General features: G+C 47.9%; 5 protein-coding genes and 1 long non-coding RNA gene across 10 annotated transcripts; 2 read left to right on the top strand and 4 right to left on the bottom strand.

Annotated features, from left to right (window-relative positions):
* The first annotated feature begins 658 nt into the window (after positions 1-658).
* On the top strand, positions 659-3582 carry LOC117640712 (zinc finger protein 660-like). Of its 3 annotated transcripts, none has more exons than XM_034377532.1 (5): positions 659-778; positions 852-1015; positions 1096-1175; positions 1267-1367; positions 1538-3582. In XM_034377532.1, the coding sequence occupies exons 3-5, from the start codon at positions 1129-1131 to the stop codon at positions 3166-3168; spliced, it is 1779 nt and encodes a 592-aa protein (XP_034233423.1). In that variant the 5' UTR covers positions 659-778; positions 852-1015; positions 1096-1128; the 3' UTR covers positions 3169-3582. The 3 variants fall into 3 exon arrangements, with proteins under 3 accessions (XP_034233423.1, XP_034233424.1, XP_034233422.1); XM_034377533.1 differs by having other exon boundaries at positions 659-745; XM_034377531.1 differs by having other exon boundaries at positions 676-1015.
* Positions 3583-3712: 130 nt separating this feature from the next.
* LOC117640507 (zinc carboxypeptidase-like) lies at positions 3713-5906 on the bottom strand. The gene is made up of 10 exons (XM_034377027.1): positions 5828-5906; positions 5661-5773; positions 5444-5580; positions 5269-5356; positions 5038-5185; positions 4811-4971; positions 4589-4676; positions 4398-4516; positions 4092-4269; positions 3713-3994 (listed from the first exon to the last, which is right to left on the bottom strand). Exons 1-10 carry the CDS (start codon positions 5904-5906, stop codon positions 3810-3812), a joined length of 1296 nt encoding a protein of 431 aa, XP_034232918.1. The 3' UTR covers positions 3713-3809.
* A 444-nt stretch (positions 5907-6350) lies between these two features.
* LOC117640713 lies at positions 6351-6831 on the bottom strand. Its single transcript, XR_004587447.1, has 2 exons — positions 6729-6831; positions 6351-6653 (listed from the first exon to the last, which is right to left on the bottom strand). It is a non-coding gene; the product is annotated as an uncharacterized LOC117640713 (long non-coding RNA).
* Positions 6832-6930: 99 nt separating this feature from the next.
* LOC117640710 (levanase-like) lies at positions 6931-12056 on the bottom strand. Of its 3 annotated transcripts, none has more exons than XM_034377530.1 (5): positions 12029-12056; positions 8796-9145; positions 8490-8684; positions 8000-8337; positions 6931-7924 (listed from the first exon to the last, which is right to left on the bottom strand). In XM_034377530.1, the coding sequence occupies exons 1-5, from the start codon at positions 12039-12041 to the stop codon at positions 7246-7248; spliced, it is 1575 nt and encodes a 524-aa protein (XP_034233421.1). In that variant the 5' UTR covers positions 12042-12056; the 3' UTR covers positions 6931-7245. The 3 variants fall into 3 exon arrangements, with proteins under 3 accessions (XP_034233421.1, XP_034233420.1, XP_034233419.1); XM_034377529.1 differs by lacking the exon at positions 12029-12056 and adding an exon at positions 10910-11079; XM_034377528.1 differs by lacking the exon at positions 12029-12056 and adding an exon at positions 9645-9664.
* On the top strand, positions 11667-17511 carry LOC117640708 (intraflagellar transport protein 122 homolog). The gene is made up of 17 exons (XM_034377526.1): positions 11667-11983; positions 12307-12416; positions 12506-12626; positions 12715-12925; positions 13008-13087; positions 13161-13236; positions 13307-13501; positions 13581-13669; positions 13772-13880; positions 13955-14098; positions 14179-14316; positions 14407-14691; positions 14759-15193; positions 15274-15440; positions 15554-16643; positions 16712-16876; positions 16968-17511. Exons 1-17 carry the CDS (start codon positions 11925-11927, stop codon positions 17088-17090), a joined length of 3597 nt encoding a protein of 1198 aa, XP_034233417.1. The 5' UTR covers positions 11667-11924; the 3' UTR covers positions 17091-17511.
* Positions 17489-22368, bottom strand: LOC117640709 (gastrula zinc finger protein xFG20-1-like). Its single transcript, XM_034377527.1, has 9 exons — positions 22097-22368; positions 21788-21947; positions 21155-21449; positions 21036-21085; positions 19696-20949; positions 18741-19582; positions 18488-18661; positions 18207-18408; positions 17489-18130 (listed from the first exon to the last, which is right to left on the bottom strand). Exons 2-9 carry the CDS (start codon positions 21824-21826, stop codon positions 17813-17815), a joined length of 3174 nt encoding a protein of 1057 aa, XP_034233418.1. The 5' UTR covers positions 21827-21947; positions 22097-22368; the 3' UTR covers positions 17489-17812.
* Positions 22369-22755: the final 387 nt, after the last annotated feature.

Here is a 22755-nt window from a genome sequence, read left to right on the forward strand (position 1 = left end):
AAGCTCGCTGGCCGGAAGAAGGGAGACGCGATGGCCGAATGCAGTGCCTGGCAGTGCCGTGCGCCACCCTTGCCCTTGCAGCCCTTGCACCTGCAGGACGATTCCGGAGAGTCTTTCCGTCGCTGTGCCTCTCTCGCTCCGAAAAGGGACGCCTCACGAGAGCGAGAGAGACTCAAACTGTCGACGTGCAGAATGAGAGCCGTGCCGTAGCATGCGGCAATCTGCTCACAGGTGCCTCAGACACGGGCAGGGGCAGGTGTGAGCCAGGTTTTAATCATTTTCGGTGTCGCGTGCAGTCATGTGCCAGCCTCGAGCCATCCGCCCCAAGCCTTTTACCCCGCGTTGCGCGTGTCTGGATCCACCTTTACTCCCTAAAAACAAGAAATTTCATTTGAAACTCTCAAATTTGAGGTAAAGTCCGTTGAATTTGCCGCGTCTCTGTGCGATGCCTCCCTTACTTCCTGCGACCCCAACTGCAGGATGTAGAATGGGTTGCCTGCCTCCCCTGCGAGTGCCCCGCGCGACGAACGCCTGAGGCGTAGGCATCCCTTCCGACACGGAAAAGCTCCGGTTTCAAACGAGCGGCAGGTTCCCGCGCCGACACCGGATGTAAGGATGTCGTTCTCGGCGCTGCTGTGCAGAGCAGAAGAAAAACTGTGCAAGGCGGTGCGTTTTGTTTTGGTTTTGTTGTCTTCTGCAGCTGCCTAATTTGCATCTTGCAGAAACTTCTGTCAAGCTGAAAAGTGTTAGTGCTCCACGAGGTGTTGTAAAACTGCCTGTGGGTCTCTTTGTTAGTCTTGACTTCCTTGCCTGCGCTTTTCAAAATAATTTGAGGTTTTTATCGATCTTAGACGGAGGAAAATTAAAGAGCTACATTATACTGAGCACTCTCATAACCCCTTCCCCGGCTGATCCGTACAATGCACCTTTATTTTGCAAAAATATCATCACAGAAAACAACTGCCCCGTAAAGTGGCACAGAGCCACAGGCATTGTTCCCCTTCTATAAAGTTTGGTGAGCTTCATTGAAGTCAAATTTCGTATGTGGTAAGAATTTGTGTGGGGATTCATAGGCACTTTTATTTTTGTTTACAGTTACTGTGGCTTTCTTAACTTCCATCTTTCCTAATGAACTTTTCGTCGTTGTTCCACCCCGCTTTTGCTAATTTTAACTGGTAAGCTTTTAACTTTTGTCTCGGTTTCGAATTTCTGGTTCTACTTTAGTCTTGCTACCAATTTTAACGATTTGTTTACTGTAATTATCAGGTCCACTATTGATGGCAATACCCTGAGAGCACCTAATCCTGACTCAGATATAAAAGAGGAGCGAACTAGCGATGATGAAAGTGAGAAGAATGAGACTGCAGGTAAAGTCCTTTTATAATGTTACTACCTTCTGCACCTATGATTATAGTGATCAAACAATAAATGGGGGGGGGGATACAACCTGGTCTGCAGAAATACTTTCTGATATTTCTGCGTATGGTTGAGGCTTCTGTAGGGTCGTTTCAGTGATGCCGTCTTTGTTCTGTTTTAGTGGGATGGTGTGACCCCTCCATGAATCTGAATCTCATGGGAACCAACAACATGAGATCCTTGAAGCACTCTGGCTCTGGCCTGCACCCCTCAGGCAGCCTGCCCTGTTTGCCTGAGCATCACCAAACAGCAGCAGCCGCAGCATCAAGCCAGCACCAAATGTTTATGAGCCCGCAACAACTCATGCAGCAACAGATGACCAAGAACGACCCGCGGGCACTCAATGTGGATTATTCTACTGTACCATCCGTCCCACCAACAGCGTCTGTAAGTGTATCGTCTACTCTCGCACAACAACACATGCAACAGCAGCAAATGAACAAGGATGATCAACAGCCACTTTCAGTGAATTCCCAGCAACTTATGCAACAACAGCAGCAGATGAACAAGAATGAACCACGGACGCTCAATGTTGAATATCCCACTGTTCCACCGACACCTCCTATAAGCGTTCCATCTTCTATATCTCAGCAACATTTGCAGCAACAACAGCAGTTAAATAAGGATGAACAGGCCCGCTCTGTTGAGTACTCCAACGTACCATCAGATTCTTCTACTCCACCTGCAAATGTCACCTCTGTGGTTTCACAGCAGTCCAATCCGAGTTCTTCATCAACTTCCACCGAAACAACATCCTCTTCCCCAACCACTGTACACACACCGACATTCAAAACTACCCTGAAACCCATTGCCACATCTGATAAGGTTTACCAATGTGATGACTGCGGGCAATGTTATACGAGGAAGGGAAATTATGTAACACATTGCAGAATTCATACTGGGGAGAAACCTTTCCAGTGCACTGAGTGCTCAGAGCAGTTTACATCAAGTAGTGCCCTAGCAAGGCATAATCGCACCCATGCTGCTGAGAAACCTTTTGCTTGTGTAGATTGTGGCAAAATGTTTACTACAAATGTAGAACTTAAGGAACATATTGCTATTCATGCTGCTGAAGGGGGGAAAATTGTCTGTTCTGAATGTGGAAAAAAATGTATCACTTCATATGATCTCAAAGTCCATATGAGAACTCACACGGGTGAGAGGCCTTATAAATGCACTGAATGTGGCAAAATGTGTTTAACAAGCTCTGATCTTAAAGTCCATGTGCGCACACACACAGGGGAGCGCCCTTTTCAGTGTGTGGAATGTGGCAAACTGTGTAATACTAGTTCTGATCTTCGAGTCCATTATAGAATACACACTGGGGAAAAAATTCACATATGTTCTCATTGTGGCAAAGCTTGTAACACCAGCGGCGACTTGAAGGTTCACATTAGGACGCATACTGGCGAGAAACCATACAAGTGTACGGTTTGTGGTAAGCAATGCATGACTTCAAGTGATTTGAAAGTGCACTTTCGCACCCATACAGGCGAGAAACCATACAAATGCAATTTTTGTGTGAAGTCATTTACCACCAGCTCTGATCTGAAAGTTCATACAAGGACACATACAGGAGAGAGACCGTACAAATGCCTTGTGTGTGGAAAGGGCTGCTTGACTGCAAGCGATTTGAAAGTTCATATGCGGAGGCATTCTGGTGAGCAACCTTACCAGTGCACTGTCTGCAGCAAACAGTGTAGTACCCTAAGTGATTTGAAAGTGCATTCACGAACACACACTGATGAATAAAAATCATGCAATAGGTATCATGGTATAGTTTTTAAAGTTTATAACATCAATTAATACCTTTTATTTGTACTACCTTACCTGTACGTTTTAAGCATTTCTGTTTCAGAAAAAAAAAAATTGTTCCTAGAATTTTATCTGTAAAAAACTGTTAATCAGATTGGCAAATAATCTCTGTAAAAGCTTCTTGTCTCTTTCATTTAAAATTATAGGTATGTATTAAATAATGCTGAATATGTAATGTTTCTATCTTCAAGTGCTAATCTTAATAGGATTTGAAAAAAATGTTTATTAATTGCAGTTACTTCTCTTGTATTTGTCTTCCCTCTAAATGATACTGTCATCTCTGAACTAGTACTTAATTCTGAAGTGAATTATACAGTTGCTCTCGCAATAAATTAATCAATGCTGAATTTGTTTCAACTCTCTTTCTTGAACTATGAAACCAAGTTGCCACTTTCTTCATTTCTGTTTCCATCTACTCTACTTTCCACCCATCAAAAAATTGAACTCGTCGGGGATGTCACAGCCAGAGTACATGGCCCAATAAAAGAGAAAAATAATTTATTCAAATTGGTCATTATAGTGTAATAGATCGCGCTGTCAAAAGTGGCCTCTGTCACCCATAGTTGAACCAGTCACGTTCACTTCCTTTTCAAGACTTCGGCAGCGATGACGGCCATGGAATCCACAGCCTCTTCAGCAGCCGGTCTGATTTGGTCCTTCGGCAGCAAGAAACCGTGCTCCCCCGTGTCCCGCAGTTCATACACGAATGGGAATTTGACGCCCTTCTCGTAGGTGTAGTCGATCGTGCTCCCCGAGGCCGCGTCTGTGAGATCAGTGGAACATCAGCGATGAAATATAATAAACTCACTAGAGGACATTGAAAGGACATGTGAGTCCGAGTCCGAGGTACCCATACTTACAAATGGTCCTGGCGATGGGGCCGTGCCTGAACTTGGTGCCGTAGCGCTTGCTGGCGGCCTGCGCGGCGGCCTGGGCGACGGCGTCGAGGTCGGCGTGGTCCGCGGCCAGGTTCAGAGTGTACCCCCAGGGGAACATGAGCAGCTGGCTGTACGAGTGCAGGCTGATGTACACTCGAAGCTGTCACGTGGAAAATCAGAACTTTAGGGATGGAGAGAGATTAGGAGAGGAGACCGGGAGGAAGGCTGCCATGTTTATAGGGGGTAGGCAATTCATTGCGGGGGGGGGGGGGGGTAGCTGAAGCCCACCGGGTTCGGCTTCTCCATGAGGGCATCCACATAGTGCCGCAGGGCCTTGGTCTCGGCCTCGGACCCGGCGCGCACCCCGGCGTAGACATCCGAGCACGGCGACGAGCTGGAGCCGGTCTCTGTAACAGGCGCGTCAACATGAACGTGTGCGCCTTCGCGCTTTGCACAGTCGCGCAAGGAGTAGCCCTCACCTCCCCAGTGGAACGGCCAGTTCCTGTTCAGGTCAGCGCCGTAGCAGATGTAGTTGAACTTGCTCCTCGACTTCCTCCATAATCTGTTCTGTAGAACAAAGAGAGAACGAGGAATATGGCGCTCTGCTGCAGGGGCGAGGTATGCTCCGCCTTACACCGGAGCCTTGCGGGGGGCGCTAGCGGCCTAATGTTAAAGTTCCAAGTGTGGGGCCGCTCCCTTACCCCGTTGTGGGTGTAGTAGTAGCCGTCGGGGTTGGTGGACGGGAAGATGTGCCACTCGTAGGCGCGCACGGCCGACCTGAACTCCTCGTCGCTCCGCGTCAGGATCTCGTTGATCATGAAGGTGGCCGTGGCGGGGGTGATCCACTCACGCGCGTGGATACCTGGACACAAAAACGGCATTAGAAGCCAAAGACGGTGCAAAAATTATTGGGCTCTGGAGGACGAACCCGCTTCGATGAAGGCGACGGGGGCGTCCTCCTCCACGGCTTTGATCTTGACGCCGAGGATCGTCCTGCCCTCGTAGCTGCGGCCTCCGTCGACCAGCGTCACCTCGTCGGGGTACTTGCGCACCAGGCTCTGCATCCACTTGTAGATCTGCCACCAAACGGAGGTCGCGTTAGGTCCATCCCTTCGTCGTTCCCAGAACTACCCGTTTTCCGACTCCGGCGTGCAGTTACCTCCTCCAGGGTGTGGTAGTTGTCCCAGCCGAACTCCGGGTTGGACCGTTTGGCGTCCAGCATCTGCCGCTGTTCCTCGTCGACGACTCTAGAGAACGGGATAAACACGCCACGTTCACGTTTCGTTGTATTTTGAAGGCAAACCGTCGACGGGCCCTTTCCGTTTGACACTTGCCTGCCGAGGTCGGGGATCATGTCCTTGTGCGTGAGCTCCTGGCGGCCGAGGTACTCCCTGAAGGCCACGGCGTCGGCGGGCGACACGTGCACGTCGACGGGCGAGCCCGGGACGGTGGGGTCCAGCCACACGTCCAGCTGCCCACAGTTTCATTTCGTCACCGGACTCGAAAAGGACCCACCCAAACTCACTTCTGCTCACACTGAGGCTGCCTCACCGTGGGGTTGGCGCCGAGGTACTGCCGGAGGCTCTGCAGCTGCTTGTCCGTGGCGGGGACGATGCGCAGCACCTTGTGGTCCTTGAAGGCCACCACCGCGGCCTGCCTGCCGAGCCCCGTGGCGTTGGCGGCGGGGTGCGGGTGCGCCGTAGAGAGCGGCGCGGTGCCGGCCTGCCGCACGGCCACCACCGCCACGACCAGGAGCAGCGGCACCCGGCCGCCCCAGCCCCGGTGCACGGCGGCCATGGCGCGCACGCTCAATCAAACTCCCTTATCGGCGACGGCGACCGGCGGCGCCACTTGGCGACGGGCGAGGACGGCGACGGTGACCTGGACGGCGACGTGAGTCTGCGGGAGGCGGCGCGGTGGGGCGCGAGTCCGAAATGGCGAGTGTCCTCCCCTCGGCAGGCCGGTCTCCTTTATGGCGGGCAGCGCGCGCCGTTATCGGCAGGACGGTCCCGACGGTCCCGGAAACGACGCGACCCCGGGGGAGCGGCCGCGGCGGCAAGAAGAGAGGAGTGAGTGGGAACGCTGCGTGAAATGCTCGGCACCCGGAAGAGAGAAAGAGACGGCGGTACCGGTGCGCCCCGATCTGCTATCGACTGTCAACAAACCTCGGCCGGCGGGGTCGACGGCCTCCCGGGTGGTCTTTCCCCTCTGGTAAATTTGCGAGGAAAAAAGACACGGTAGGATCCAGACAGAACTTTATATTTCAGACGATTCGATGCACATGCTCCCCCAGTTCCCAAAAATCCGTTCCGATGTCGCGGACTCAGAGCGACGGGCAGGTGGCGGGGTTGCTGGCGGGCACGCCGTCCTTGAAAGCCTCCTCCGCGATGACCCTGACGCCGGCCCAGGCCTCCCTGGCGCCGTCCACGATCTGGTCCTCGGGCAGCAGGAAGCCGTAGATGCCGTTGTCGCGCAGCTCGAACACGAAGGGGAACGGCACGCACTTGCTGTACACGTAGTCGATGGTGCTGCCCGAGGCAATGTCTAAGAAAAGAATTAAAACAATTTTAACTACAATTCTACTTTTTGTAAAGTCCTGCGTCCTGCGCATCCACTTACAAATGGCTTCTGCGATATTTCCGAAATCGAAGTCCTTGCCAGCGACGGCCTTGACTGCGGCGACGGCCTTCTCGGCGATGTCGTACTGCAACAACAAAAACACACCGTCATCATTTTTGTTGTTTGATCACCCCAGAATGCCGTATCATTCGATGTAAACAGGAGCATTTGTTGAGGGGACGGTAGCATGAAAAATTCAACATTCCTCATTAAATTCATTTTTATTCATAAAATCCGATAAAGTCACATACACAAATCACGAGGGGCTTTCAAGTTTTCTTCAAACTCCAAGGCGTAACTTCAAGTGCAGCTTCGATGTGGCCAGGTTGATTTCATTTTAGGGGTCAACATAAGGACTCCAATTTTGTTTTTAAAATGAAAATTGGGGGAAGTCCCCAAGCTCGTGTGGCGTTCAAAACATTTAATACAATAACTGTCGCTCGTTGCACGTTGATACCGTATCAGCGGCTGGGCCATTTTCGATCGATTAAAAATTTGCTAACAGCGTGGGCCCTGCTCATAAGGCCAGTCGGCAGGTCTTCTCGCGCGGCGCGCAGCCCTCGCGGTACTGTCGCAGCGGCACGACGCGGACGTCGGCGAACACCACGCTGCCGCGCTCGCCCTCGGCGCCCCCGGCGCCCCCGGCCCTCAGCACCACGGCCTTGCGCTCCTTGTCGGGGAACACGATGTCCGTGATGGCGACGCGGCCGCCGTCCGCGAACACCTCGACGGAGCCCTCGTCCACGAGCACCGTGAGGCGGAGCTTGCCGTCGGCCAGCGAGGCGTACGGCAAGGGCGCGCCGTGCACGCCGGGGAAGTCCGCGCTGAAGTCGACGAGCCCCGACTTCCGGCGGTCCACCGCCAGCTCACCCTTCTCCGAGTCCCAGACGATGCCGGTGCCGCTGGAGCCGTCCTCCGCGGCGCGGACCAGCACGGTGGCGCCCGTGGCGCCGTCCACCAGGGACACGGTCACCTCGAGCAGGAAGGCGCCGTCGCAGCCGTTGGCGACCACGGCCGCGCCGCCGGCCGACACGTTGAGCGTGGCCGCCGTCATGATGGGCTCGGCGGTGCGGTGCAGCGTGGACGCGAGCGCGGGCACGGGCTCCTGCAGCAGGTCCACTCCGCCGTCGGGGCGGCTTCGCAGCGACATGACGCGCGGCACGCTCATGGCGTTGCGCCACGGCGACGTCGGCGTCCTGCAGACACCAGAGACACAGACGTTCAAGCTGCCGGGAGACCAAACTTAAAGATTCGGCTCTGCGTCGACTCACTTGGCGGCGTACTGCCAGTTGCTCATCCAGCCGATCATGTACCGCTTGCCGTCGGGCGCGCCGACCCACGACACGGCGGCGTAGTAGTCCTTGCCGTAGTCCAGCCAGCGCACCGCCTTGGGGTCCTGGTCGTCCGCGACGAAGCGCTCGCCGTCGAAGTCGCCGACGAAGTACTGCGCCGAGGAGCCGCCCTGCAGCCCGCCGGGGTTCACGTTCACCACGAGCACCCACTTGAGCCGCTCCAGGTCGCCGTCGACGGGCAGCGGGAACAGGTCCGGGCACTCGTACTGCCCCTCGACCGCGCCCATCGGCCCGAACTCGCTGAGTTGCGTCCACTCCTAGCGGGCAAAGCAAGCCGTGATGACAAAGAGTTTCAACGTCGAAACTGTGGGTTAGTTCCGAACAGTGCCACGTCACTCAGTCTCTCTCGCACCCCGTGCGAAAGAGACAGAGTGACGAAAGCTCTGTTCGAGAGGCATGCGAGGCGTACCTTGAGGTCCGGCGACGAGTAGAAGCGGACCTTGCGGTCGTCGGCGAGGGCCACGGCCATGAGCCAGCGCCGGGTGGGGGTGTGCCACTGCACCTTGGGGTCACGGAACTCCTTCTGCTCCTCGTCCAGCACGGGGTTGCCCTCGTACTTGGTCCAGGAGCGCCCGTTGTCGAGGCTGAACGCCAGCGACTGCGCCTGGAACACACCCGCGTCAATCGAGCAGGGCCCTTTCGCTGTCTCTCTCGCACTCGTGGCCTTTTGCTCAGGTGTGCGAGAGAGACAGCCACCCGTTGACTTTGGGCTTACCTGCTTGGTGGCGTTGGCGCTCGTGTAGATGGCCACCATGGGCGGGTTCTCCGGCGTGCCCAACCCGGAGGTGTTGTCCTGGTCCACGACGGCGCTGCCCGAGAAGATGAGCTCGGTGTCGCCGTCGTAGGGGATGGCGGGGTTGCCCTCCCCCGTCAGCTCGGTCCAGCGCACCAGGTCGGGGCTGACGGCGTGGCCCCAGGAGATGTTGCCGGGCACGTCGGACACGGGGTTGAACTGGTAGAAGAGGTGCCACTCGCCCGCCGCGTACACCAGCCCGTTGGGGTCGTTCATCCACAGCGCGCGCGGGGTGAAGTGCACGTGCGGACGGAAGGGCTCCGACGGGCACACTGCGAGCAGGCCGAGCAGGCCAAGACGTACCAAGACCGTCAAAAACAAGTAAGTTGGCCAGCGCCAGGCGCGTAAAGGAGGCAGGTGGACATATCGCATTTTTGCATTTTTCCCACATGCCGCGGCCCCGGCCACACAAGAACGCCATTGCGTGCCGGCCGTCCGAACTGCCGGCTGATCCTGGAAACAGGATCGCACGTCCCGGGGCGTTTGGGTCCGTCAAAGCGCGGTTTCGCCGCGATGGTCCATCGGTGTGAGGTCGTTGACGGGACTCGACACGCTATTCTACATTGTCGTGTGCCATGGCCGCCCGCCCAGTGGCCCATCGTGGCACGGCGGGGCGCGGCGCGTCGGAGACATGGAGGAGGCCAAGCCCGCGCGTACAGTGCGGCGTGTCGCGTGCCGCGTCGCACCGCGCCGTACAGTTCCCGTGACGCGCCGCGCACCGCGCGCCGCGTTCTCACGCCAGCTTGACACCTTGATTGTCTGCGTCCTCACTACTTCCGTTTGCACCAAATTTGACGGACCGTGTGGTGCGCAGCGTCGCGGCGGCCGGCACCGCGTGGCACCACTGGATCTGTCTCTCTCGCACCCGGTGCGGGACGCCCCATGAGTTCGAGAGAGACAGAGCGATGACCCACCCGACGGCAAGGGGCCCTGCCCTGCCCTGGGGCGCCTGATGGGTGGGCAGTGTAACCCACTGGGCATCTTGCCCGCGTTTGCGGCTCGGGAGTCCGAGCCGTGTTTTGTGCAATAGGTTGCCCTGGCTGTGTCCTGCGTCCTGCGTTGTCCTGTCACAGCCTCGCGTCACACGGGGCTTCAAGGGCGAGCGTCGTGTGGCCGTCCAGTCCACCCGGACCGAGCCAGAGCCAGGACTTTGCATGTCCCTGCAGTCGTTAGTCATTACAAGCGCATTACTGCAGGACAAAGAACGCTGGACGTGGCCGATCCGAGCAGGCCGTTGTTGTTGTTATTGATGTTGTTGTTGTGGCCAGGGAACCACTCTTCACTGGACGTCTAGCAACGTGACGTCACCAGCGTTTGTATTCACGTTCAGGCGTAAGGGACATGATGTCCAAACGAACGTGACGTCACATTTCTGTATTCCCAGCGTCAACTCGTGACTGCCTTAAACGGGTGTTCTGAAAAAAATGTGGATGACGTCTGTTTATCGCACTGGGGAACTATATAACTATATGACTCCATTCGACAGGGTGTCGTGAGGCGTGGAAGCGTGACCGTGGACGCGATAAAATTCGTGCGTCCCTACATGACGGAACAGTTTTCCTGCGAACCGCAAACTCCGTTAGGTCAGCAGCGTCGTGACCGCAACGGCAAAGTTCTTTGGAGTTATGGTGGCTCGCAGATAACACGAAAAGTTGTGGCGGGCGAAAGGCACGCGCGGGGTTGTCAGGCGCCGGCCGGCAGCCCGCTGTGCACCGACGCGGACTTGTTGCCTGGCAGGGCTTCGCAGGCGCCGACGCTTGGAAGAGGCAGCAAGGGGCCGCGGCCGCAGCGGGAGAACCCGAAATTGTGGGACCGCACAGCAAATGCCTGGCCGAATGATGCCGCAGGATCGATTCATCGCTCTGTCCCTCTCGCGCCCTAACGGTATGAGTTCGACAGAGAGAGCGACGAAACGATGGAACACCTGCGACTGCCTGCGACCTGCTCTTTTCACCGCCGAATTGGAACCGACCGCGGACCTCCGCACCACAAACCTCTTAAATAAAATTCAAAAGTAAACCCCCCCCCCCACTGACCTGAGGCTTCCACCTCGGCCGCCACCGCGGCCGCCGCGGCGGGAGGGGGTGCCGCGGCCAGCGCCTGGCCCTTGAAGTCCTCGTGCAGGCCGACCACGGTGTCCGAGGCCATGGCGTCCGAAGTCATGGAGCGGGCCTCCGCCGCCGGCCCCAGGCCCCCGAGGAGCACCGCGCCGGCCAGGCCGCAGGCCAGCAGGAGCGTCGTCGTCGCCGGCCTCATGTTGCGAACTGACGAGCTGACCCGCGGACCCCCGCGGCGAACATTGGCGGGGCCGCTGACGACGCGGTGCCAACGACGCGGTGCGGCGCTCCGACAGCGGGCTCACTCCGAACAGTGCATGTCTCTCTCTGTCTCTCTCGGATCCTGTTGGGGCGCCCCCACGAGTGCGAGAGAGACAGAGGGACGAAAGCGCTGTTCGGAATGAGAGGCGCGGGGTAATTATCCTGGCCCGCCTGCTAGCCCGGCCTCCCGGCCCGGTGGGGCCCAGGCCGTGCTCCGCGCCCTGCCAACATCCTGCAATATGGTGCCACGCCGCGCCACGCCGCGCCGACCGCCGTGAAGGACACGCGCGGCCTCCAGCACGTGGAAGGAATAGCATTAGCACGTCCGCGATGATGGCTACACGGGGGAAAAGAGTTCGCTCCTGGGGTGCGTGGCAGAGACCCCAACGCAGGGTGGGGTGTGGTGGGCGTAGACGACATGCTCTCGGTGTCTCCACAGCCGATGGCTACCAATCGAAACAATGTGTGCTCGGCCTAACGAAAGGTAGACGAGGCCACTGGAGTTGCGGCATAATCCTGTTGCAGATTGAGAATGCTCGACACGACGGAGTGTGCACGGAGCGCGGCGCGTTTGAAACTGGCGCCCAGGAGGTGTCACGTGGCTCCATTGCGCAGACGCCTCCGACGCGCCGCTTCCGCCAAACGGTTTCCCTGACAACAGTCGACAACAACAAACCAGCATTCCAAAACACATCATTGCGTTGTTTATCTGCAGGCCTGGACCCGCTTCGAGATGCGGACGATACCCGCCTGGGTTGATAAAGTACATGACAGGGACAAAGTCGAACAATGGTGAGAAAAGACGTCGGTACTTCTGCGGATGATTAGTTGGGTTACCTTTTCCCACCATTGCACCTGTCTTGCACCTGTCATAGCGCCGGCGTAGTGCTGTTTAATCTGAAGTTTAGCTAAGAAAGTATCTGTGGTCTATGTATTTGAAATAAAATCACTAGTTCTCACCTCCGTACAGAATTTTTTCTTGAGCTGAAATATTTGTTGAAATTTTCATCAAAGTACAGCGAGAAAGTCAGGAGTTTTTCTGAAATTGCGATCAATGTAACTAATAGTTATATTTTAAACGTCGTCACTCCTCTCTTTCTGTTTTCTTTTTGCAGCATCTATGACCTTTGCTTCAATCCTGATGGTTCACAGCTTGTAGTTGCTGCTGGACAGCGAGTACTAGTGTATGACACAACAGATGGTTCATTAATTCAGCCTCTAAAAGGTATATTTCAACAATTAGTTGGTCCTTACCTACTGGTTTTGTGTCTTGAGTGTGAAATGTGTGCTACAGGAGTCTTGGTATCTTTGCAGGTCACAAGGACACAGTTTATTGTGTGTGTTACGCCCGTGATGGAAAGCGTTTTGCTTCTGGTGGATCGGATAAGACTGTAATAATTTGGAACAATAAGTTAGAAGGTGTTTTAAAATATACGTAAGTTCTCATCATTTGGTAACTATGATGTTCACTCTTGCTCCTTTGCAAAAATTGGAATTAATATTTTTATAAAACTTTTGTTTAGTCATGGGGATGCAATCCAATGCCTGGCTTTCAATCCTTTAACCAATCATCTGGCTAGCTGTGCTATTACTGACTTTGGATTTTTAATTGAGGATCAAAAAGCTTGTCAAAAATATAAACCTGGAGCTCGTATTAACTGTTGTGGTTGGACTAATGATGGGCAGTACCTTGCACTTGGTCTTGCCAATGGCTGTGTCTCCATTCGCAACAAGGTAATCTTGTGTGGCAGTGCATTTTGATTTACACCTCTCTTCCTATAGCAGTAATTAAGCAATTTGTTTTTTGTTTCTTTAGTTGGGTGAAGAGAAAGTTCGCATTGAGAGACCTGGTGGATCAACATCTCCTGTGTGGGCTCTAGCTTGGAGTCCATCAAGGTATTTTTAATGTTCACTGTGTCTTGTGTTCTTAATTTATTACAAATTATGGTCATTGGTGTTTTGTTTCTAGGGATGAAAATTTTGACATTCTTTGTGTGGCTGATTGGTCTCAGACACTTTCATTCTACACTTTAGGGGGAAAACCAGTAAGTAATAATTTAATCTGCTATGCATTTATTTTCCCCTTGAAAATTTTTACCTGGCAATTTCTTACAGGTGTATAAAGAGCGCAATTTGGGTTTTGATCCACTTTGTGTAAGTTATATGAGTAAAGGAGAGTATATTCTTGTGTCTGGCTCAAACAAGAGCTGTGTCCTCCTTACTCGTGAAGGAATACGTCTCGGGACTGTGGGTGACCAACAACAATCATGGGTTTGGTGCTGTGCTGCACGACCAGATTTTTCCTACGTTGTGAGTGGTTCATTTGATTTCATTTATAATCAAACCTCTTTTCTCCCCTTTTACAAAATATGTCCTTACTTTTTCACAGGCTATGGGTTGTCAGGATGGAACTATAGCATGTTTGCAACTTGTCTTCAGCACAGTGCACAGTTTGTACAAGGAAAGATATGCCTACAGGTATGCAAGTTTGATTTTAGCCTCCACTTTATTTGTTGCTGCAGACTCAACCATTTTAGTAATGCCATAATTTTTGTTTTAATTTGAAAAAAATTAAATTAGGGAGAACATGACTGATGTGATAATACAGCACCTATTAACTGAGCAAAAAGTACGCATAAAATGCAGAGACCTAATAAAGAAGATAGCTATCTACAAACATAGACTTGCGGTAATTGATACATTTTGTAAACTAGATATTTTTTTGCTACCTGTAGGCAAACTACTGTAAAATTTCTCCTTTAGGTTCAACTTCCTGAGCGGGTTGTGATTTATGAGCTCTATTCTGGAGATGCTACTAGCATGCACTACAGAGTAAAAGATAAAATAAACAGCAAGCTTGACTGTAACCTTCTCGTTGTGTGCACAAATCACCTTGTTTTGTGTCAGGTGAATGTATTTCAATTCTGTTTCTAACTTTGATAACACCCCAACATAAGACAAGAGTTACTTTCCTTTTTTGTTTGCAGGAGAAGAAGTTGCAGAGTCTCACATTTGCTGGCCAGAAAGAGAGAGAATGGTTAATGGATTCACCCATTCGCTACATTAAGCTTGTAGGAGGTCCTGCTGGTAGAGAAGGACTGCTATTGGGTTTAAAAAGTGGCCAGGCAAGTACTTGGCTGTCATTTTCCTTATTAGAGTTGATTTAAAAATAATTTTCTGCGACTGTTAAATTTTTTTTCTGGTTTTTCTTGCAGATTTGGAAAATTTATTTGGATAATGCTTTTCCTGTTAGTGTTTTAAAAGTAACTGCGGGAGTGAGGTGCCTAGACCTCAGTGCTTCTCGCGGAAAGTTGGCTGTCGTTGATGAGAATGGGGCTTGTTCAGTGTATGACCTGAAGGCTAATCAGTTGCTGTATCAGGAACCAAATGCTAGCAGTGTGGCATGGAACTCACACTGTGAGGACATGCTCTGTTTTTCTGGAAATAACATGCTGAGTATCAAAGCTAGCAATTTTCCTGTACACCAGCAAAAACTTATGGTAAAAATAAAATGATGGTTTTGTGCTTGTAATTTACTGCTATTATTAATGCTTGCTGTTTTTTCAGGGCTTTGTTGTTGGACTGTGTGGATCAAAAATATTTTGTCTCAATGTGTCCACAATGTCGACAATTGAGGTGCCTTTGTCTGCACCCATGTATCAATACTTGGAAAATAAGATGTTCAGTGATGCCTATCATGTGGCTTGTTTGGGTGTCACTGATGGAGATTGGCGAGCATTAGCTCATTCAGCTCTTGAGGCACTGGACTTTGAAGTTGCTAGACAAGCATTCATCCGAATTAAAGACTTAAAATATCTTCAACTGATAAATGAGTTTTTGGATAGACAACGGAAAGGAGAAAAGGATAGAGATCTACTTGTAGCTGATATACTGGCGTATCGAGGCAGATTTAAAGAGGCTGCAAGATTGTATCAAAGAGGGGGACAAGAGCACCGGGCTCTGAACATGTACACTGATTTAAGAATGTTTGATCTGGCTCAGGTGAGCAATGTGCTTCTTGCAGTTTGGGCTTGAATTCATTTCTATCCTTCTGTTTCATCTTATTTTTTCTTGATTTATAGGAGTTCCTGGGTTCTGGGGACAGTATTGATAGGAAAGCTTTGATAAGGAAGAAGGCTGATTGGGCTCGAAATATCAATGAGCCAAGAGCTGCTGCTGAAATGTACCTTTCTGCTGGTGATACACATAAAGCCATTGAAATCATCGGTGACAATGGATGGGTTGATATGTTAGTAAAATTATTTTTCTTCAGGGCTTGGCGTCCTTAAATTATTAGCAAAATTATTTTCTCCTATATGTTTTAGTTTTATTATCAAAAGTTATTTTAACTTTGTTTTACAGGCTGGTAGATGTGGGCCGGCGTTTGGACAAGGCTGACCGCACTGGTTTGGCATTAGTTGCTGAGCAGCTCAGGCGACTTGGACACCTCTCTCATGCTACTGACATGTTCCGCAAGTTAGGTGAAGAACGTGCAATAGTCCAGCTACATGTTGAAGCAAATAATTGGAAAGAAGCATTCTTGCTAGCAGAGAGACACCCAGAATTCAGACACCTGGTGTTTGTGCCATACGCTCAATGGCTTGCTGAAAATGATAGATTTGCTGATGCTCAAAAAGCCTTTCACAAAGCAGGCCGTCCAGAAGAAGCATTCAAAGTCCTACACCAGCTCACCGAAAACGCTGTTAATGAATCACGATTTCAAGATGCAGGATTCTATTATTGGGTTCTGTCCAGACAATGTCTCGATATTGCGAGGCAAAGGGAAGATATTCGTGAAGAAATGTTAAAAAAATTCCAAGAACATAGCAGTTATGCCTCCGTGTACTATGCATACCATACCATACAGCGCTATTTGGATGAACCATTTACTTCATACATGCCTGAAGCTCTGTTTAACATTGCTCTATTCTTAATGTTAGAAATGAAACAAGTACAACCAAAGGGTGTCTCCCAATTTGCTGTGCTGTACACACTATCCAAGCAAGCACGGGCTCTTGGTGCTTACAAGTTGGCAAGACAAGTTCTAGATAAAATGCAGTCTTTGCGCATTCCTCCGAGATTTCAGGAATATGTGAATGTATCTGCTCTAATGGTCCGTTCAAAGCCTTTCCACGATGCAGAGGAATTGCAGCCCATGTGCTACCGTTGCTCTTCTTACAACCCACTCCTAGTTGGTCGCAGTGGCAACCGTTGCTCTAACTGTGGACAACCTTTCGTTCATTCGTTTGTGTCCTTTGAGGTTTTGCCTTTGGTAGAGTTTGAATTGGAACAAGGAATATCTGATGATGAAGCTGTAAGATTAATTGAAGCTCCAGTCGAATCAGGAGAAAAGCAGTGGACAAGTAGTTCCAACAATGGATACCAGACATTGCAAATACAGCATGATGAGTTAAAGCCTGATCCTTTCACTGCAAGGCTAGTTAATTTTGAGGTAATTTTGCTTTTTCTATTCTCAGAATGTCATATGAAGTGCATTTCATTGATTATCTTCCTTTGCAGAGTGGCAGTGATGATGTCAGCCCAGTTGTTGTTAATAAATCAACGTTAGAAGCTATGGACTCGAGCACTGTGATAATTGCTTGTTGGCCACCTCCATTGCGCTACAAATTTTATAGGAATCTGTTGCCAGAATTACAAATATCCCAGTGTCCTTCTTGCTTTAAGGTAAATATGAATAAAGTTATGGGCAAGCAAAATTCACCACTGTTTGTTTCTTCCTGAAGCAAAATTTTTTACATGTTCTTTTTTGTTTTAGATGTTTCATGTGGATGACTTTGAGCTGCAAATGCTCCAGAATGGCCATTGTCCTTTTTGTAGATCAAAACCTGGCTCCTCTATCTTAGATACCACTGATGAGCTCCCTTTGCCAACACAATAACAGTAAAATGTTAGATTAATTATAATTTGGAAATTTTTATAGTACCTTTTTTATTTTATTAAGGGTGATTTTTAAGCAAAACCAAAAGTAGGGCATTTGAAGAACCATTCTATTGTGTCCTACTTTTGGATTTGCTGCAAATTTTAATATGTGAGTTGTTTATTGATTTGTCAGTTTTTGTACTAAATGCTGTGATTGTAGGGTACAGGATATTTGTTTGTGTAATAACTGGAAATGATATCAGTCTGTTATCTTTTTAAAAAGTGTAATATGTAGATTTTAACTTTGTCTTACCTTGGCAGAAGGTACTGTAGTTACTTACATACTGTGTTTGTTTCTTATACATTAATTTGAATTTGAGCTCTAGAAACCAAAGGCAAAAGAAAAAGAAATAGAAATAAACAGTCCAAATACATTTTTATTTTAAGTGTGTTCTACAATTCCTAATGATATGATGTAAGGACATAAACTTTGCAATTCAATATGCAAAACTGAGTTTTGACTAGCATTGACAATCGAGCATCTCTCACAATTTTAACTCATGCAAACTACTCGTGTTTCAGATTATGTTTCATCAGACTAACAGATCACAATTGACTAGGAATTCAAACATCTTGGTTTCTTAGCACCCAACAAAAAATACCACTAAAGCATTGATGTGCACTACTTGGGGGAGAGGAGACAGATTACACTATAATATTGGTTACCAATACTGACAATTTTCACTCGTACCAATTTTCAGGTAAGACCGATTCAGTTCCACCAAGCGTGACTGTTGCCACAGCTTGATGAGAATCATTGAGTACAATCTCGACAACTCTTGAGGGTAGACTTTCATCATTTATTAAGGGACCTCTGCTGTCGACCACTGATGATTCAGTCACAGCTGGAACATTGCTTTCTTCAGATGATACAATACCACCAAGGTTCCAGTCTTTAATACTTTCAGGGATGCTACCATCTTCAGTAACATCCAAAGCTTCTACTTTAGACATATTTGGAGAGAGTTTCTCATTGACAAGGTCTTCAATGCCATGAACCTGCATTCAGAATAATAAGCACTGAACATATCTATTGAAAGAATTACGCTTGTTCCTGCAAAAGACATTGACCTACCTTTTCTAAATGAGAAGAGTACTTATGCCTAGCAGTAAACCCTCGTTTACAAACATCACAATTAAAAGGGTAGACACCAGTGTGTAAGATAATATGTCTCTTCAGAGTTCCACTAACAGGGAAAGTTAATGGGCAATGTGGACATTTGTAAGGCCGCTCACCAGTATGCTTCCGCTTGTGAACAGCAAGTAAAGATGAATGCCTAAAACCAACATATAATTAAGATGAGGATAATATTGTAAAACTAATCATTGTTATCATAGGTGCAAAATATATCTCACTTGAAGAAACGGCCACAATAGTTACACTTATAAGGATACGGATTTTCATGCCACTTCCTGTGAATCCAATATGTGCTCTGGAAAGTAAACTTTTGGCCACAAACATCGCAAATATATCTTTCTTCTTTCGTGTGACAACTACGGTGCTCCTCCAACATCATTCGAGACATAAATCTGGATTAATTAAGATAAATCAAATATTTAAATTAAATACAATTTAAATATTTCAGTGTAATAGTATATGGTAACTTACCCTCTTCCACAAAAATCACAGCAATATTTAAATTGTCCAGTATGTGATGCAGCATGGTGTCTTAATCCAGTTTTGGTTTTGAAAACTCTCTTACATTCAACACATTCGTGATGGTTAGATTCTTGCATGTGACGAAGCTCATGATTTTTCAGAGCCTTAGGTTTATCAATTTGTTTGCCACAATATCTACACTGGCCCACTTTTTCATGATCCCATTTTACATGGTCATCAAGATCATCTTGAGTTGTAAATTTTTTTGCACAAGTTTTACATTGGTATTTAAAAATTTCAGAGTGACTTTCTTCATGGATGGTGCATTCCTTCCTGGTTGGAAGTTTCTTAGAGCAGAATCGACATGAAAAGTTCTGCTTCCCAACCGGATGCTTATCATTCATATGATTTCTTAGAAAAGCAGAGCTGGAGAATTCTTCCAGGCAGAAGGGACAAGTGATGGGACCACTACTTTTATGACGCAAGTCTAAATGACTGAGAAGCCTTTGAGTGGATGAAAACGCCCTATTGCAAATAGAACACTTTTGCACCAAATTACTTTGATGTATTTTGAGATGTCGCTTCAATACAAGTTCAATTGAAGTTTGGAAACTACAATGGTTGCATGAGAATTCATCATTGCTTTTAGAACTGTTTAAATTCTGTTTGTCCTTAACCTGAGCTAGTTCTCCTTCACAGGGATCTTGAATTAAACTTCGAAATGTTTCAGGGTTGGACAAAAGAGGAGAGATTAGCTGGGATGCAGAATCTTCATCACTGGCAATAAACGGCAACAGATGAATATTCCCACTCTCTGGATCAATTGTGGCTTTGTGCAGCACCAGGTTTCCCTAGAAACAGAGAAACAAGTATTTACAGTACTGAGATGGCTATAACTACTTACAACTATCTTTTTTTAAGATTAAAACTTAAATTAAAATTTTAAAAAAATATCAAAAATTACCAGCGAATCACAATCTGTAAGACCATCCTCGTTGCTGCTAATATAAATAAAGGTTTGGTGTTGAGTCGCATCAAACATTGCTTCAGGCAAAACACTGTTGCTCGAGTTTTCTTTCTCCAGGAGAGACATATCAAAGGAAGGCTCAAGCTTATTTTTGTCTGTCTCAATGTGGTCAGTGCTATCAACATTCTGATTTTTGAGAACTAATTTGCAGGGAGGCTGGGAAACTTCAACAGCAGCCACTGTTGGGCACAGTGTCATCATCTCTTCTTTCAAAGGCATAGATAATTCTGTATGATGCTGTGCATTCATCAATTGATCACTTAAGCTACAACTATTATCAACGGAGGACTTTGTTGTTTCTGCATGTAGCTTTTCAAATAAGTCCTCCAATTCATCATCAATAGAACAATCCCCAGCCACCGATACAGTTGCACTTTGAAGGGCTTCTTCATGTGCCTCGCTGATGATAACCTGGTCTTGACTTTCATTGTGCATTTTCATGTGCTCAGAAAACAACATTTTGTTGAGGAATGTCAATCCACAACTTGGACAAGAATGAAACTCTATGCCACTGTCCGAATCAAAATTATCAACCCTCATTAGTGATTCCATGTACTCATTAACATTCTTTCTCTTATCTTGAACTGATTGATGAGCTTCATCCGGGCAGGCTAAGGTAAATTCACTCGCTGTGAACTGCTTGGCTTGAGAGACAAAGTCAATTGAGCATTTAAGGCACTTATCGGGCATCATATGACTTTCCATGTGATCATTCAAATTGCTTTTAAGGTTGAATGTAGTAGGACACGCAGAGCACATAAATGACTGTTCACCATGATTCAGAATGTGACTAACCAAGTTATTTTTATCTGAACAGGTGACACCACATGCAGCACATCTATCATCACTGATAATATGTATAGACATATGATTAGAGTATTCATCCTCTGAACCATAAATTAGGGAACAAACTTTGCAAGTTCCAGTGAAGGAATAAACCTGGTCACAAGGACTGCACGAATGGCCACAATGTAAACATTGATTTACTTGTTTCACACATAAAGCAGAATGAATCTGAAATGCATCTTTGTCCGTTGTTGTGAAGTTACAGTTGAGACAGTGAAGTGAGGTCACTTTGCGGTTCTTGCTATTTGAGACAAGTAAGCTGACTTGGCGAGATTTCTTTCTACTACCTTCTCTCTGCATTTGCCCAGTAGATTGACTACTTGCAGATTTGAGATTTGAGGCTTCCTGGAAAGTGCAGAAAACTTATTGAGAGGAACAAAGGAGATGCATTGAGCAAAAGCACTACCACTAAAAAATAAAACAAACATCACCTTGTGAGCTACAGGATCTGCTTCAGTAATATCTATTCGATCACATATTTCTGAAAACATACATAAAAGATATGAAAGAATCACTTACTCAGGATTGAGGTACAACAAATATTAAATACCTTGATGGTTAAGTTGATATTTTGCTGCGATGTAACCCATTAGTGTCTTTTTCACCGAACGGGCATCTGTTTCAAGCTTGTCCAGGTGACTAATCAGGGAAGCACAACTGGCGCACATAGTGTCTGATACCCCAACAACGACCATTAAACTGTCTCCAATAAGCTGGCCAATTTTAGCTGGGAGACTAACATTTGAGTAGGGTGTTCGTCCTAAAATTATTTGGATTCCGTTGTTGTCGACATGTTTGTCACAAATGAAACAGCGGCAATCAGGATTAGCCAATGATTCATCAATCTATGCAAGGAATTAAGAGCGAAGAAAAATGTTAGAATGGAAAACAGGATCCTGGCATACACTAAATAAATGAACATGACTTAATTAAAACATGAATTAAAGGTAGAAAGGAAGCAAGAAAAGAAACGTTCAGAAAAAAAACATAAACTGGTGATTTTTGTGGGGAATTTCATACACAAAAGAAGAAAAATAATACAGCACTTAAAAAGATATTAAGTGAAGTTAAAATCAATAACTTCTGGGATGACTATTTTGACGACATAAATTTACAATGGGACATAGGGTTTCAAGCATCATTGCATTCCCTTCAGTGTAAAAGGAAAAAGAGTTGGACTCACTTTTATGCCTGACTTTTTCAGATTTCGTCTTTTTGCCATGGTTGCGTTCACTCGAGAGAAGGATTGAAGAATCTTAAAAATTGGCTAGTTCCATAAAGGAAAAGTTAGAGATCAGTTCGTGTCATTTTTGGACAGTGTCTCCACGAACAAGTCAAATTTCCTGCAAATCAAAATATTGAGTACTGAGACTTAACCTTAACTCATGAGGCAAGAGTCGCTTCGCCGCACAACAACTACAACTCCCTCTTCCTCTCCCCCTCTCATTGGCTCGTGGGGTGCATCACATCACGTGGACCAATCTCAGCTTACCATTGGCCTGGGCCCGGGGTTGTGGTCGTGCAGTAGTGGTTTCTGCAGTTCGGTGCAGTTTGTGATAATTTCTTATTTGTTACGCGTTAGTTTCAGTATTTAGCAGGTAAGTTTTGGACAGTATTTCTAACCCTTACGTTTTCGAAATGGGCAGCTTTACGTTTTCAAGTTTGTTCCTTTCAGAATGACGATTTGCGCCGTCTCCAACTGCCGAAACTCATATAATCGAGGTTATAGGGCCTTCAGGTTTCCGAAAAAAGCAAAAATGCTGGACCTTTGGGAAACAGGCTATTCATTCCCTGGAAAACGGCGATGGGATCACTTGCGAACTCTGATATGGCAATTTTTAACTTTGGAAAATATCCAATTTGGGAAGTGAATTTTTATCCGTTGCCCAAATTTCAAAGAGATGCTTCCCTGTTTAAAAATTGGGGCCCAAAATTGACAGGACATGTTTACTACTTTTTGCCCAAAAGGGGGGGGGTGGTCCAACTAAAGCTTTTGACATCAAACGTTTTTTGAAATTTTTGATTGACGTGTTTTTTTCCGACATTTTCCTAATGTTTTATTAGAACTTTGTACTTCTTCTTTAACAATTAGTGAAAAAATTTTTTTAGCTCCTTTTTTTTGTTTTTTTAGCAAAAAAGTGAAAAAAAAAG

The sequence above is a fragment of the Thrips palmi genome, unplaced genomic scaffold (assembly GCF_012932325.1).
Source record: "Thrips palmi isolate BJ-2018 unplaced genomic scaffold, TpBJ-2018v1 HiC_scaffold_12, whole genome shotgun sequence".
In the NCBI taxonomy this organism is placed as follows: Eukaryota; Metazoa; Arthropoda; class Insecta; order Thysanoptera; family Thripidae; genus Thrips; species Thrips palmi.